This window comes from Mchenga conophoros, linkage group LG20 (genome assembly GCF_057382185.1).
Source record: "Mchenga conophoros isolate Kocher_MC1m ecotype Shallow Benthic linkage group LG20, M_conophoros_male_GT1.1, whole genome shotgun sequence".
NCBI lineage: Eukaryota > Metazoa > Chordata > Actinopteri > Cichliformes > Cichlidae > Mchenga > Mchenga conophoros.
In genome coordinates, this window is record NC_140545.1 from 10,557,931 (window position 1) to 10,575,248 (window position 17,318).

General features: G+C 40.0%; 1 protein-coding gene across 7 annotated transcripts in view; it reads right to left on the bottom strand.

Annotated features, from left to right (window-relative positions):
• The window catches only part of mib2 (MIB E3 ubiquitin protein ligase 2), a 37,385-nt gene that overhangs the window by 14,251 nt on the left and 5,816 nt on the right, over nt 1–17,318 (bottom strand). For 5 of the 7 annotated variants that reach the window (XM_085259064.1, XM_085259063.1, XM_085259061.1 and 2 more), the window contains exons 2-9: nt 10,340–10,738; nt 9,128–9,299; nt 3,395–3,501; nt 1,867–2,061; nt 1,453–1,595; nt 980–1,087; nt 783–887; nt 11–173 (exon numbers count right to left, since the gene is read on the bottom strand). In XM_085259064.1, the coding sequence (XP_085115190.1) occupies nt 11–173; nt 783–887; nt 980–1,087; nt 1,453–1,595; nt 1,867–2,061; nt 3,395–3,501; nt 9,128–9,299; nt 10,340–10,562 (1,216 nt within the window). In that variant the 5' untranslated portion in view covers nt 10,563–10,738. Of the gene's footprint in view, nt 1–10; nt 174–782; nt 888–979; nt 1,088–1,452; nt 1,596–1,866; nt 2,062–3,394; nt 3,502–4,019; nt 4,385–9,127; nt 9,300–10,339; nt 10,739–16,755; nt 16,912–17,318 lie in introns of those variants that run through there. The other 2 variants (XM_085259062.1, XM_085259066.1) reach the window with 2 other exon arrangements.

Sequence of the window (17,318 nt, forward strand, 5' to 3'; positions counted from 1 at the left end):
GAGGCCTTACTTCCAGATTCGTTGGGGTTCTCGGCCGTCATGAGGTTGGCATCCACCTCCACGGGTTGGGCTGAGAGGCACGCTGGGTTAAATGTCCATGTCTGGCCTCCAAATGCTACCCGTAGGTCACCATCTGCATATACTTTCAACACCTTGCCGACCTGGCCCAGCACCTATGAGAATAACACAATGAATAGGTGAGAAAGAATTGACAATGACAAATAAATGATCCTTACTAAACACCCATGTACAACCTAATTTTCATGAAGTAGGTCAGTCGTAATGTGATGACGTTAAACAACTGGATCCTTTACTTTTGCAAGTAGCACAGTAAACATTGTGCACATAAACAGGGAGAAACCTGAAACCCGGAATATAGAGAATGGAGTAAAAGGGCACTGGCATTTGCCAAAATGCATCGGAAAAGCATTAACTAACATCTAAAATGATGCCATGTTCCAACGTATCTGTATTAGTAAACAATACACAGCAAACTGACACATAAATCCTGACTAGGATATTCGCTGGCTACAGCGGAAGCCATGGAAAACTGGCTGTTGCCCCCGGAGGGTAAATCAACAGATTAGCTGGGTTGCTGGACTAAGTTATGAAACACTGGGTTCAAGTCAAAGTCATTCTTCAAAGCGATCATTACTTCACCAATTTATGTGACTCAAGTCTTCACTTCTGCACACAAGGTGAGGATTTTCAATCCAATTCTGAAAAACCACAGTAAGTTAGCATTAGGAGGCTACGAATATTATCAGGTAAAATGAGCATACAGGAGTCATGCTGTCTGTCCATTCTCCATGGCCAGCCTGCAGTCTCTTCACGCTCTCCATGTCCTCCAATACTCTCACTAATTCCCCAACTCCAAACGTGTTCACCTAAGGGGGAAAAAAAGCAGCCGAAGTCTAAACAAAGTAATTTAGCTGTAATAAACTGTGATATTAAAATAACAAAATAAGTAACGCAGTACCTTGGTGAGTGCCCCAGGATGGAAAGTCCAGCGGATATTGTTGCTGTACTGGACTCTGACATCTCCTCGGTCAGTGATTCTGTGAACCGTCCCAATCCGGCAAATGTACTGCAAACACAAATATGCTATTTAACCCTGGGTCTTCCTCTACATGGCTGTGACCTTAATGTCCCTTTTAGCAGCTGTGATATGAGAGTTGGATGCTCCATTTCTTTCTCCTCTGTTGCAACCTCCATCTGAGCCACTTATATAAATCTTCTGTATGCTGTGTTCTAGAGCCACGTGCATTTGAGGACATGTTTGTGTAAAACATGAAGCAGTTCATATGGTTACAATGGAAACCTGCTGGAAAAACCCAAGGAAGAGCACTATGTACGTCTGTATTGTATTAGAACTCAATAGGGAGTTATTTAAAGCTGCCTATAGTCAACCGGTATTATGTTTTTACTTTTTCTAGCGGAAGGCATTTGTACCTCTGCCATTTTGGGGTTCCACCCTCCGTGGCCCTCCTGCATCTGCCGTAGGATGTCTACCTCCAACAGACATTTGACCTTGTCACCCTGCTGGAAAGAATGGCCGTCTGCACTCTCCTGACGCTGCAGCTCTGCGTGCTCTCCTGGATGAACAGGTGTCAGCGTCAACAAACAGAAACTCACTCGAATTATTTTTCCTAAGCTAATGATAAAAATAGCTTGGGTTTAAAGCCAGTATGTAATCAGTTTCTCAGTGTTACAGTATTACAATGCCACACAGAAGTACTGATAAGCACTGATATACGACATACAAGACATAAGTTGTTTACATCAAGTTAAATCAAGTTTCTGAGCCACTAAATAACTTTAAACTTTCTAAGGAATGCATACTTGAATAAAGAAAGTCTGTCTTACCAAGTTTTGGTAGGTGATCTTTGTAATAGAAGCCTCCCTGGCCATCTGTCACATATTTCAGGTCTACCTTGCCCTTGTGGCCCATTCGGTAAACATTAGTGGTGCCATTAGACCAGGTGACACTGGCCACGCTGCGACCAGACTCGTTGTCCCAGCCACGAATGTCCACTACCTTCCCAACCTTACCCTCCCCACCTACACACACACACACAAAAGTGCAGAAACAAACACAGATATAATGCAAGAAACACCAGTGCATCAGTTTATGGGAAAAATGGGAAACAAATGCAGTGAAAAGAAAACAAGCTCAATAAAAGAAGGAAAGGTGGTTAGTTAGACGACCGTGGTGTGATGCAATGATCAAAAAATAAATAAATAAACATGAGTGCAAACAAAGTGAGAGACAAACATTTCATTGTAGGGGCTGCCAAGTATCACAGACATTCATTATGATTTTCTACAATCACCATCAAACACCTGACAATTTCCTCTTTTTGATTTGAGTGAAACCAAAGGACCAAATAATCAAACAATAAACACAAACCACATTATTAATGCACGTGTTGTGTCACAGGATAATTTCAGATCCATACATCCAGCTGTATGATGTAAATAAATCCTTGCTATGCCATTTAAGTCATCAAGCTGCTTCAGCGCCTAAACACACCAACTAAACCAGTGACCTGTAAGACAACACGGTAGGCTGGGAAGACACTGAGCATGCTCAGTGTGTCTTTTATGCACTTAGAGCATACACCATTTAGGCCTGATGAGTGACTTAACCGAACCCCAGGGCACTGATTTCAAAGGCACCAAAAGGACATTTTGACTCATTCTCCTTAGAAAGAAAAGGGAGCGTTGCTATTCTCACAACCCTGGACCAAAAAAAAAAAGAAGAAGTCTAAGGACACGTTGCCATTCTCTATTTCTTTAAAGGGAACGTTTACAGACTTGAATTTAGCCCATCGATGTGGAAGATTACTTTGAATTAAGATTTTAACTAAACATCAGCCAGCGTAGGCTGTTTGGATCTGAAAAAAAAAAGAACATGCAACAGCGAAGTCAGTATACAGTATATGACAGAGTTAAACTTCAGCCATTCGTGGAGGCAATAAAACACAATTCAATGTCTCATATATTCTTAACTCTCTACTTTATCTAAACTAATCTTTTTTATCTAAACTATGACCACAGACTTCAGGTGCAGGGTCTTTCTCAGTTTATGCCACTACACAATGATGGAAAAGAAAAGGCAAACATTCAAACAACGAGGACTCAACTGGGACTCTCAGAGACGCAAACAGTCAGGCACATCTGTGAGACAGACTTATATGAGTCACCCGCAAAATAAGTACACACAGACACATGCTAACACAACATCTTACAGGTTAATGAGTTGTGAGGTTACAATGTTATTATGGGCTGTTGATGGTAAAACACTTTGAAGAGGAACATTTCCACACTCAAGCATGCACAGAGTTTGCTGAGTTGCCAGGTTATTGGTATCATTAGCCCACACATCACTCACCATCTTGGTTGCCCCAGTCCCAGTCTGGTCCACGAACCACTTTAACCCCCTGGAAGATTCCTTTGAGGATGATTCGTGGGAGGTTCTGCCTCGGTGCCAGGCTCACCCTGTGACAAGAGCATGAAGACGCAGCTGAACAAACAATCATAGAAAATGCTGAAGGGTGCTAAGCAACCCCAAAACCTTCTCCAAATATGCACATTAGAAGTTCTAAAAATTAAAAATTAACTCTCTTACATATTTGTAAGAGTTTGGAATTAGTGGCAAGGCAAGTAAGAAAAAAATGTAACACTTGCAGCCAATACATTTACTCGTGACAAGAAAACATTTGAAGTTACACAAGATATGACAGTGCAGTAAAGAACACATCTGCCTGACATATCAAACAAATGCTACTCAAGGCTGTCTGTTCTGAGAAATGATATCTTACTTAGCAAAGGCCATTTTGTAAAAGGAATTCAAGGACTGTGAATAGCTATGCTTAATAATAACACACACACACACACACACACACACACACACACACACACACACACACTATTAAAGCCACAATATTCTCAACACCATTAACCTTGAACACAATCTGACATAGGTGAGCTAGCCGTATCTACAAAATCAAACATACTTTATGGTAAAAATTTGATCAGATCTTGGTGCAAAAGAGCTGCCTATTCCCATACTTCTCGACGAGATCAAAGCCCAGCTTCCTTTCCAAGCAAACAGCTAATGGGATAAACTCCAAATCATATTAAATCCAGTGTGTTGAAAAGAAAAAAGAGCCTTGTGAGAGCCGTCATCCTCAGGGAGTCTCATAGAGACTCTCGTGCTGGGGTTTCGCTCAAAGTTAGGCTTGACTAACTTCACCCCCATCGCTAGCCAGATTTTCAGGATCCCATATGTGCCACAGCAGAAAATAGCAGTGCATTTTCCTCTTAAAGCTAACCAACAGTGAGTGTGGTCTGAGCTTAGACAGGTCTGTGCCGAGAATGATGTGTATCTGAGCACAGAGCTTTCAGCCTAATCCTAGACAGCAGAGCTATCAGAAAGCAGGGCACCACAGGGCAAATCATAGACAGTGCACGTGCTAGCATCCAGTACTATGTGCATCTAGATAGTTATGCACATGCATATACAGCTTCAAACCATGAAGCTGCTAATAACAAATGCCCATTTCCTGATGGCACCATTCAGATTTAGTTTAGAAAGACTGGACAAACTTAAGTATCATGAGCACCTCTACTTATGACAACAATAAGTCAGCTCATTAAGACAAACAAACCTATTATGAAAACATGACCCATGGTTTTTTGAGAGCAGAGAAGATATAAACTGACAGATGTCCCCGTTTTCATGGACAGTGAAACACACGACCTCAGTGTTTCACATGTTTGTTTTTTCAGTACAGCTTCTCTTTCAAGGGATCAAGATTTCTAATCCAGCTTGACCAAATGTCAGCGCTGCTCACAGACAAGATGAGGATCAGGGCAAGAGACCTAAACCTACTGACACAAAAGCTGGATCAACAGTCATCCAAGCAATAGCCTTTGGTATTAAAGCAGTGTAATACACACAAGGATCTACCAAGCAAAGAGAAGTCACATCTGTCAGAAAGACAAAGCTAAACTACGTGTATGTGAAAATACCAGGAGTGTGTCATGCAAATGCATTCAGAGCTTGTATCTCAAAGCAAGTTTAAAATGTCTGTCTTGTTTGCATTTAGAGCCTTTAATGTGTGAGTTGCCCCTTTACAACTGTAAAAACAGCATTAGGTTCCAGACTTATTGGTGATATCTTTAGAAATAACATGTTTTGTCATTATCTAGTACGATACTTGTTTTAATCCATACTTCACCTAGTAACGTACTAATCTTAACACATTTGAGGAGCGTTTTAAACGCTATTTTGATAAGACTGGAAAGAAAAAAAAAATCATTACACATAGTGCTTAGATCCCTAACAAAAAAATGAGAAGGAGAGACAGCTATTTTTCCACCAGAGCTACAACTCTATTCAGTTCTGTCTGGAAGAGGGAAAGCAGCAGAAATCCCTGCAGGACAATAATGAGGATAGTTTGGTTGTAGCTTAAACATGAACACACAGCAGAAAACTGAGAAGTCAGGTGGGGCGGTGAAGGATTAGGCACTGATTTGACCCAATAGGTTCGCATGTGTGGTGCTTGCGTTGGGAGAGCCGATTAACCAGCTGCATACCGACCATCTCCTCGTAAACATATGGCACGCACATATGCTGCTGTGAGCATGTAAACACATGCCTCTTTGTACCATGTAACATATGAATCTTAACTAAATGCAGGACTCGGCAGGCTTTTCAGCGCATTCGGTACATTGCAAAATTATTCCAAAACAACAGCCAGAGGCTAATAACGACCAGGCTTCATGGCTTGTGAGCATAAAACTTCGCCCTGACTCGCTCCACATCTGAGACCTGTTAAAACATGTCTTCAAGGAAGTTGAAAATGTTAACATGCTAATCCTCACAGCTGAGAATGGTAACCATGCTAATCCAGCTAAATCTGTGTAATTACAATGGAACACTCATGTACAGTACATCCGGCTCAGCTCTCACACCACGTTTGTGACGCCGCTATTATATTGTCAGCATTCTGCAGCCGTTTATTACGCTGACCACCGATTGTCCCCTCAGGCCGCCGATAAGGTTTCTGCCAACGGTATGACAGTAAACTACAAATAGATCAAGCTTGCTTAAGTTGCATTTAAAGCCTTGCACATGTTTGACCCACATGAAAGGAGTCCCTCTTAACTAGCCCGAGCCCCAACTTGAGCTTCCTAACAAAAATCACAGCTGGCACTGCATGAAGTCACAAACATTATGAAGGCAAGTTAAATTTGTCCTTCCAGGCAAATATCAGTGTGTCCCATGACTGCCAGATTATAAATTCATCTTTTGAAATGCTGTCAGTGAAATATGGGTCAGTGTGGTCCGGAAATAAAGAAGTGCTGTGTGTCTGGCATCACATATTGTCGGCTGCTCTTCTACTTCATTCATTGGATGAGAAAAGAAGTGACTTTCATGTGATGATCTTCCAAATCTGTATCAGTGAGAGACAACAATTGCAATTTAATTTTTCCTCCGATTATACAAATCTCCCTTTGATAAGACTCCAAGATATAAATAGATAGCATTATAATGATATGAGAGAAAAACTGTTACTTATATCAAATGATTAAATGATCTTGGTTGTCTTGTATAATTTGCATTCACTACACTGGCTGTGTGCTGACATTATGAGTAAGCTTGCACTGACCAAAAAGACTCCTCTATAAAAATGCTTCTGACATACATAAACAAAAGTTATTTCTAACTTCAAATCCAACCCAATTTATCACCACTGTGAAAAACACAACTGAATAACAAACAATAACATCTCAAAATTTGTTTTCTAAAAGCTAAAATTTCACTTTAAGGGGGCAGGGCATAATTATAAGCCAGTACATAGTTTTCAGAAGTTAAAGGAATGACTGGAATATTTATTGGGGCAACATAAATATATCTTGTAGTCAAACAACTGAAAATATGTTGAGTCACACTGAAGTTCACCGCCATCGAGAACAATACGTGGAACATTGTGCACTCACTCGCTGTGAGAGCCGTCAATGATAAACACCGAACCACTCAAAAGACAAAGAGCTTCGACCGGTTGGAGATTTCATCCACATCGTGACAGGATAAGGTTGGCTGACTCTGATAGGCATCAATATACCATTTGTATTTTTGATTCTTTAAAAGTCATCTCCCTGAGAGCCAGAATTGAGAGAGGCTCATTGTGTTATCACTCCATTCAAAAAGGTTGCAGAAAAGAGCTACAATTTCTAAATCTCATTCATATTATAGAGCCTAGTATTTATGAAAGGCCATTTCAAACATCTTTCAAATGGAGATATTAATCCCACAACATCCTATTTTAGTCTTTGAAATCTCTGTATTTTAAGATTCTGTATTTCTATTCTTCTACACCGCTTTAAATTAGCATCTACGTAATGTGCCATGATCTCAAAGAACCCACACATAAAAGGTTTCTACAGTATAAATAGTAACTAACAACAATGCAAAACTGTAACATTTAGGTTGACGAATCGCAAATGCTACTTACATTTACTAGCTCAAACAATTTAAAGGTGTTTCTCGTCTCAATAAAGTACAGCCTTATTTTCGGCTTTCTAAGTTTAGCCTTGTCTCACTTTGATGTTATGCACCCTGTATGAGATTGCAGCAATGCCTGTTTGGTAGATTTCAATAACAAAGGCAGGTTGCTACTTGAAATATATCACTACTATATATTTCCTAAAATCATTATCTTTGTTAATGTGTCTAAAGAAATCCCCAACTCAATGAAATAAAAAAATGAACTGTCAGTGAGTATTAGTATTTACTTGCCCAGTACTGACAAAAGGAAGGCGCTGATGTTTTAACCCACATGGAGGTTCACAGAAAGGTTTTTATTCTGTTATCTCAATGCTGTTCACAGCTGAGCCAAACAAAATTTTGACCTTAATGAAAATCAATAGTTTTGGGGAGAAACTGAGGAAGGAAAAGAAATGAGTTCCAGCTGGTGTCAGAATGCTAAATGATTACTGCAAAGGCCAGATTTCACTCAGATGTGCAATTGATGTGCTGCTCCGGTACCATACCACCTATCCATAGCAGACGAGTACAGACCTGACCAAAATCTAAAATTCCACTTTATTAACAATACGTCTCATATTTAATTAATTAAAACAGGATTTCACAGATCAATGCAGGAAAAATCAAGCTGCACATTCATAAGCAAAGGTGTAAGAATGCATCTGTTCATTCCATTTTAAAATAATGTGCTGATTGTGAGACTTAATTTTTTTTTTTTTTTTTTAAAGGGTTTTAATAGAAATCAAGATTACCAAATTCTTGGGCCAAAAAACAAACAAAAAAAAAAACAAAAAACTTTTGAGAGGAAGCCATTTGTAAGAAGCCATGATTCATGCACCTATTCTGAGCATTTTTCGGGCAACAGACTCAGAGGAATTAAATGGAACTGTGTTGGACCTGGACGGGACTAAACTATAGAAGAAATCTGGGTCATACATATCACCTTGTTAAAATGAGAACAGGCCATCCAGCTGACATTCAGACAGTGCCTGGAGCAGTTTGGAGCTCTACTGTGAACTGATGCAGAAGAGTGAATTCTGAAGGGAGAACTCACTCCAGTAAATCTGGATACGTAGGACACTTGGAATCAGCTCACTAAACATTTATCCCCAGCAAGGAGGCGTGCAGTTTGCACAATGCCCACTTTTATACCACAGGTGTCTTGTGATGACATTCGTTAGAGTTCGTGCGGGACCAGCCATGCTCTGCTGAGGTCATTAGAATTGTGGCTGTGACACATCCATTTTTTAATGGTTGTGTCACCCTCAAATACTAACATCTTAACACATAGCACTGTAGACTAACTACAGCTGCAGCCAAAGCCCAAACAATAACAATAACAATAACGCTGAGGTACAACATCACAATCACAAGCAATAGTGGCCGCATGATGTTGTTCAGAAGACTCCAACCAGACCTACAGGAATGTATGAATTCCAGATTAAGATTAAGATTTGAGGAAGCCATTATGAGGCCAACACAATTTGAAAACAGCAAAGTAGCAAAGACACCATCATTAGAATTAAATAAGGATCAGCTGTGCTGGAGAGCGAGCAGAGTTGTACTCACGGCTGGGAGTGTGCTGTCTCGTAACGCTCGAAAGCGTGGCTCAGGTCATGCTTGTTGTTCATGTAACACTGGGTGCACAGGTCGTAATCGAAGCACACCTTGCACTTCCATCGCATTCCCATGATTCCATGCTTCTTGCAGCTGTCACAGATGATATTGGAATGACGCACCCCTGGAGTGGAAAGTGAGATGTTGAGTGGGCACAACAGGCTTGATGTTTCTTTTTGTATTTTTGTTACAAAGAAACATATGTTTTGACAGAACATGTCATAACCTTCACAGCAAAGAGGACACTACCATTCATTCCCCCGTGTCTAAGTCAGTGAAACGTTTAAGGCATACGTCACATCCTTGATGATGTTACTTATTGCAGAGGGTAACATCATGAGATGTGCAAAAACTGAGGCACAAACCGCATGTGCCTCAGGCCCCCCACCCCCTTGGCTCCTCATCTCTTCTCCTCCTCTTCTTTCGCTCCATTAATTGAAGGGCAAGTTTTGTGAGGCAGAAAAATGTTGCTTGAAATGGAGCAAAAATGCTAATGAGTCCTGCATTAATGTGTGTGTCATTCAAGTTCAAAACTGAGCTGGATGGCTGATGGCTGAAGATAAGAGATGACTTACTGTACCCCGCTTTCTTTAAATGGGCCAAGTAAAGGCTACGTTCACAAAAATACAAAGTGTGTAAAGAGAATGTGTGTAAAAATAAATAAATAAATAAATAAAAAATACTACATGGATCAACTACATGGATACATTTTTCACTTTTTATCAGAGCCTTTCAAGCTAGTGCTCGGCTTTAAAAATGCTGAATTATCAGGATAAGATCGAGTTCAAGCATTTACATAATTATAAAACAAATCCTGATCAAATGTTTTTTTTTTAATTTAAAAGAAGTATTAGGATTATAATAACACTATAATTCGTAGCAAACAATAACTACCTACACAAATTTGAACCTATTAAAAGCTTGGAAAGTAATCTAACCAAAGGCAACATTTTATTTTGAAGGCGCTCTTGAACATCAAAGCTTCTAGCATTTTCCTAAGCTGGAAAAAGCAGAAATAACCATTTTAACTATGAATTACTGAAAGGACTGAAAACAATACAATAGCATAGTATCGTTTGGTATAATAACAAAACTACAATCACACTGGTGCCATGACTCAAAAGTTTCACAGCAGTTTCATATGACTCTAATGTAATCGCTTACCAATCTGAGCATTATCATAAAGCAGCAGGTCATAGGCACCCTGGTAGCCAGTACGGTAGTTGGTTCTCGTGCCGCTGTCCCACTGCACCACCACCGTCTTGTCTGGAGTTGTAGTGCTGCCCTGACGCCCGATCTCCACCACAGTACCCACATGGCCCTCACCATCATCTTGGTTTCCCCATTTCCAGTCCAGGCCGCGCACAACACGCATGCCTACCTCCATGCTGCCTCTTTTGGGGCCTGGCCGACAGGCTGAGGGCAACGTCTGAGGCCTGGCAACGCTGTCACGTCCGCTGCTGCTGCGCCTCCGGGGCTTCTGAGGTGCAGAGCCGGCTCGTGCCGATGGTACTGCTGGTAAGGACGGCACAAGGGTTGTTTCCGGGAACAGATCAGGGGTGACTGAAGGAAAAAAAAGGATAAAAAGCATTGAAAGAGCAGTCACAGTAAAATGCTCCAAGTACAAAAGAAGTTGATACATTCCACTCCTGCACCAGTGTGTTTTACTACATGCCTATCAGTGTTTGCTTGGGGACTTGAATAGCAGCATGCCATACGTCCTATGAATTTCTTAGCAGTGTTTTACTCTTAGTGGTGGATCATTCACTGGAGGTCTTGCTGTGCATGATGGCACACTTGTGGAGAAAGCAGCTGGACATCAATGCTATGCCCTCCTGCGCTAATCAAGCCCTGGCCGGATATGTGCACATGTACACACACACACACACTTAATTCCTTAGCAGGACAACATATTGGCCTCATTCTTGTCCTGAACGTCAACTCATAAGACTGAGCTAGTAATCATGGGGCAAAAACTGAAAACACATAAGGTGAGATCTCTGAAACAAACAAAACAGGCATCTTTTAAGTGACATAAACAAAGTTACAATTTAACAATGAACAAAACTCTGAGTTTATGTAATTGCTAATGAGATAAGTATTTTGTCTCACAAAGACTGGCGCTACTGGTCCAGATACGATCAGGGGTTAAGCCATCAAGTTGAACTTCCTTATACGGGGGTTTCTTAAACACAGAGTTAATCACAAGAAAAATCTTACCCACACTCCCCTAGCCTGGGCTTGTTGTCATATTCTTCATGAACAAGTGAACACTAAGCTATAACAGCAAAAAAATCAAATGCAAAAAAAAAAAAAAATCTCACAGTATTCCTCAGTAAGTAGGGAGTAATCTGCCTAAATCTCCTTAATTAAAAAGAAACAAACTTTTGCCGTAGGCGAATAAATTAATTTAGGTTGTTTTTTCAAAAGAAACCAAAAAGATTAAATTTTGTCTGAAGGAGAAAACATTTCACACAGCTGACTGAGTACACCAGTGGTTTAAACTGATGCTGCTGGGTGTTGGAGACTACAACTACAAGTAAAAGGAAGTGGCATTTACAGTAAGGGAAAGCTTGAGTCAGCAGCACAGAAAGAAACTTCTGCTGGAGACCATGATCATCAGCACACATCTAATTACATCCATTAATCACATGTGGCACATCAGATCTACTCTTTTATACACCACATCATTACATCTCCATCACAATTTAAAGTATTCCTTGTTTATTAAAGCAATGCTATTTAAATATAGTGTGTCTCAAATAATTACCAGGTCCTTTCCTACAACATGCAATTCAATAAAGAAGAATTTGAAGATGTCATATCTTCAGTTCTTTGGAAGTACACATTCTTTTGGTTGCCATTATTCACTGTAAAGCCAGGCTTATACACACACACACACACACACACACACACACACACACACACACACACACACACACACACACACGGCCTGCCTCCACATACAGCACTACCAAAGAGGCCTCTTGTCTTGCTGTAATGGAGAGGAAGAAAATTTACTTAGACAATGCAGGCATTGTAACTTGATTGCTTTGGATTTCCAGGAATACCAGTGAGACAACAGCCCTGGACTTACCAATAATGGTGGTAGACCCTAAATCAGTCATTATTTTATACCCCTACAGTTACTGACACAAACAGAGACACTAGTAACAGCAGTCACTAGTAGTGACTGGTTAAACTGGAAGTCAGAACAATAAACAACGCAATAACAGCTTATCTGTGGCATATCAGGCATGATATCTGACGACAATCTCTAAAAGATGATGTGGGTAGTCCATAACTTCCCTGTTCAAAGAAACTATTATTTTAAATTAAGCAGATGATGAGATTTAAGCTTTTTCTATGAACAGCTCAAACAGAGAAAAAATAAATAAATAAATGATCTTTAAATCCACAAGTCTGTGCATATTTGTGGGGAAAAAATCCTTAAACTTTCCAAATACCCTCCATTATTTGTTCATGTTTACACCCAACATGTCTTTTAATATTGAGCCTAATAATACACCCATAGTGTTTATTAAAAGATAAACAAAAACCTTTATATAAGAGGGCGGACAGATGTTTGTAAGAAGCTGAGATTACACTTGCACGCTTATTGAGATTACAATGTCATTTAGGTGGTGACTGCTTAAACATAAAACATATGGGATGTAGGGGATAAAAGGAGGAAAAGCAGGCTGCTTATACTCCATTTTCTGTCCAACGTGACAGCTTAGCCTCTTTTGTGCACTGAAACAACATCCCAGTTATCTAATATTTCAGCGTGCACAGAGAGGAGCTGTGAGGGGCAGTGGACAGCCTTCATGAAGCTTCCCAGCATTCTGCACATGGATGCAAGTAAGAAAAGTGCTGGACGACAACACAATCCTAACTTATTCAGAGCAACAGAGTCAAACTGAAACCCTGGAGGTCAGTATATTTATACCACAGTTAAATCTGCAGTGAAGCTGAGTAAAGAAAAAGCAGTCAGCTGTCTTAGCATTCAGTGTTAGAAGCTCTGTATAATAATAATAATAAAAATACCAACCTATCACCTACATTTAAAACTGTTCCGCTATCCACACATCCCCCCCCCCCCCCCCCCCCAATACCACCCACTCCACAGCCCCCTCAGTGTTCCAGAGAACCCAGCGTGACTACTGATATCTTATCATTATTAAATAGTGCAGTACTGAGAAGTAGACTAAAACATAGTGGATTCGCTGGATCGCTTTACCTACGCAACTAGGTCATTTCCAGTTTCACAATTTAGTGCTGAGGAAGGTGGTGTTTTTGCCTGTGGAAAAGCTTCATGAAGATATGCACAGTGTGCACAAACGGTGAACACACAGCTAAAAGCTGTACTTGGCAAACATAATTAATAAAATATCGCCATATTCTTTAATCCCAAAGTATTTTTTTTTCTTTTATGTTGGCAGACGGTAGCTTCCAGCCTTCTTCTCAACACACCAACTGCAAAAAAAAAAAAAGATCACAGAATCCCAACATCTTAGGCAACAAAGCTGCTGTTTAAGAATCCTGAAAATAAGAGTGAATCCTGTTGAAAACGAATCACCAGCCCTCAAGTGAAGAGCACACTTTTACCTCATGGAAACATTTCAGAAAACGGTGACTACCACCTTATGCTTGACAGCAAAGCGGTACGGATGTAAAAACAATTCAGCATGCTCTTCTATTAACAGCTTCATGCAACTTCAACTTTAAAATTTACTCTATGTTTTCATGTATTACTACATCTCATATGTAATGTTGCAAGGCAAATACAAGACCGTGCCAACAGACTTAATGATGAAATTTACTGTCAGACTTTACTACTTCATTAGTGCTCCACCAGCCAAAATTCTGCTCAGGGACATACAGACAACAGCAATTAGTAGTTGCACAGTACCAATACTGTGTTTACATTTATAGACATATTTTTTAAAAATCACCCACAAATACATTTAAATAAATACCAGACAGACAGTTCTTTCAAACCTAATCAGCGCCTGTAGTGTCGTTTATGATAACAGCAAAAAAAAAAAGGAGTGAGCTCATGGCATGACTTTATGCATAATGTAGGACAGAACAATAAGCTTCTCAATGGTGGTCTAGGTTTGAGAACACACAAAAGATTGTAGCCACAGTCTACGAGTTTTACAAAGCATTACAACCAATAACAATGTGAGATATTCTGAATCATAGTTTCCAGATGTCAAACTCTGGAGTGTCACCACATTTCGACAACTGCAAGCGTATATCTAATTAGAGCGAACAGGTGCAGGTGCAGCATGAGCTCTTTTATTCCAGAGGTCGGCTCTCCAGCGCGCATTCCTTGTACGTCTCTCTATGAGAGGCGGGGGTGAAGGCAGTCATGACAAGGCTACCTGTGTTGCTGAAATGTCACTGCCAATCTGCGACAGAGGGCTAAGACGGCCTGGATTACAGATCTCTGCCTGCAACAACAGATGGCCTAGCTTCCGTCATACACGCTGCTGAGGGCCAATCTGGGAGAGTAAGGTCCGTCACACAAACAACAGGCAGACATGCCAAAATTACACACAGCAAAAACAAACACACACATTTAAAAAAAAAGTAACAAAAAAAAAAACAAAAACAAAGAAAAAATCCTCATTGAATTATTATGTGTAGCAGCTGATCACAAAGCAAACAGCAACACTATGTCTAATTTATTTGTGCATGTATGTTGTTTGTAAAAGTAACTCAATGCTAATAGCACCCTTAATTGATTTCTTTATCTCATACAATAAATACAGAAGTTGCAAAGAAGAAAGATGTATATATTACTCACTGGTGATATTTCTTCTGCTAAAAATAGGAAATGCTAGTCAGTTCTTCTGTATTTGTACCATTTTTATTAACTTATTGTTTACTGAAATAAAGTTAAATGCAATACAGCATAAAAAAATGAAATAGGAGAAATGATACTGATAGATACTCTGAGATTTTTTGCTGTTTGTGAATATTAACATTCACCTAAATGTATCATTAAATGAAGTGCAGCTGGGAGCAGGCAGCGATGGTCATAAATCGCACTGAAAAATAGTCCATGATTAGAGAAGCATTTCAGAATCAGTATTAATAGTAAACACATGTCCCCACTTTAACTTAAACAAAGACTGTTACATAATCTTCAGAGATGTAGGCCCACAGCCTGATAAGCTATCTGAAGACATCGATGAAGCAGATACTACATATTTACACTTCTTTATCCAACCATCAGAAAGACCCAGTCCTGCCCTCTACTCACTGAGCAGCTTCAAAATGGAAAATGAGTCAGGAGTATTATTATTGGCAGAGCCAGCACCATCAGATACGTGCTACTGTGCAAAGCTGCAAAGGCCCAGTTTGGCTGCGCGCCCAGAGACACATGTTCAAATTGGCTTATATCCTCGATTTCATTTCTAATAACAAGAGCCCGTTTGCCTGTACTGATATTCCTTTCATCACTGTCACCGGACCAAAATGCTTACCAAAGTGTAATCTATACACAAGAGTTTAATATCAGCTTTAATATCAGAAGTGAGTAAAAGCCTGCTGGAACTAGTTTACGTCAGAAACATCTGGAGGCCAGAGGAGTTGCGGGAAAATCAATAAGGACCGTGAGTAAATAATACCTGTACAAAAAGATTTCTCCAGCTTAGGTGTCGAGATTAAAAGAGAACTCTCAGTTCACCGTTTCAGGTTTCTGCTTGCCCTAGCTTACTTGACATAATCAAATGAGAGCAGGTCATATAGACTTAACAGATACACCAATCTCACAGCCTCGCTACAGATATGAGATATAATATTGCTCATTTTCTTCTAACAGCATTTCCTGACCACTGCGGGCTTCCTCAGAAGGACAACGATCCTTGCTACACAGCAAAAACAGATCTGCAGCAGAGTGCGAAACACTACAAAGAGCACAAGGTGTTGATCCAGACTGACTGAGCATCCACAACAACAAGCCCAACCCACAAAAGACCCCAGCCCAAAATGAACAGGATCCATTATTGTTTGAAAATGTTTAGTTTTACAGAGGGCATATGCCTCAACAAACAGATACTAAAAGTAAGTATTTCCTCTATATTTATACATTTAATCATTTCAGCTGTACATTTTTTTAAAGGTATAGTTTTTATTTTAATTTTAGGTAACTAAATGTTTTTAGTTACCGGTCTTCACTCATCACTATTCTCCTTGTGGCAGTCACACAGGACATTACCTAAGGTCCTGTATCCATCCCCTCATATGTCAGAGCTATCGCCCTGCACAAGAGGAGCCCACTATATTATATTATTAGGCAGGCGATTTTAATATTGTGGCTCATCTGTGAAGATCTTCAGTTCCACAATTCCAATATATGATGACCATGCACCTCTTAAAACAAATTCACACTAAACTCTTTGTTCAAAAGCATACTTAGAAAGCTTAATGGCTACAGCTTGACTCTCACAGACGTTTCCAGATAAGAAAACTTCAACCCTAGAAACTTTTATAAAAGACATCAAAAAACTCTATGACAGCACTGTACTAATCATATTATACCGCACGATAATGATAGTCATACTCACTTCCCATGATCTTTAGTCCACTTTTGAACATGTCAGCAGCTGTAGGATTCCAGTTTGCTGTGACACCTCAAGCTTCAACTACTTTTATCCAGGATCTACTAGCAAGACCATGTGAAAGCTCCAGTCACCCCACTACCCCACCTTTCTAGCACAGTCTCAGTATTTGGTTTGCTGTGAACTTTGATCTTTGTTTTGGAACATGCAGTTTCTCTCTCTCTCCCTCTTTTTTTTTGGGACAGATGACAGATGTTGCTCAAGAACTACATGCGCCTGACGCCTTATCTGGGGTGAAAAACATACTGATTCGGTAAAGAAATAACTTAAAAAACAAACAGTGCAAATCCCACAAGAAGACTGTTTTTTTTAGGTAAACACATTACTTTGTGCTATAATGAGCACTGTCACATCAGAGGTACGCGAAAGCTTTGATCAGTTCATGTGTTTGCCAAGGGTGATCGTTCATACAATGAGCTGAACTCACACAAGTGCAAGTCCAATCAGGGCCGGCATAGACCTTAAATACATCATTTTAAAAGTCAATAGAGAGTCACATGCGACTACTT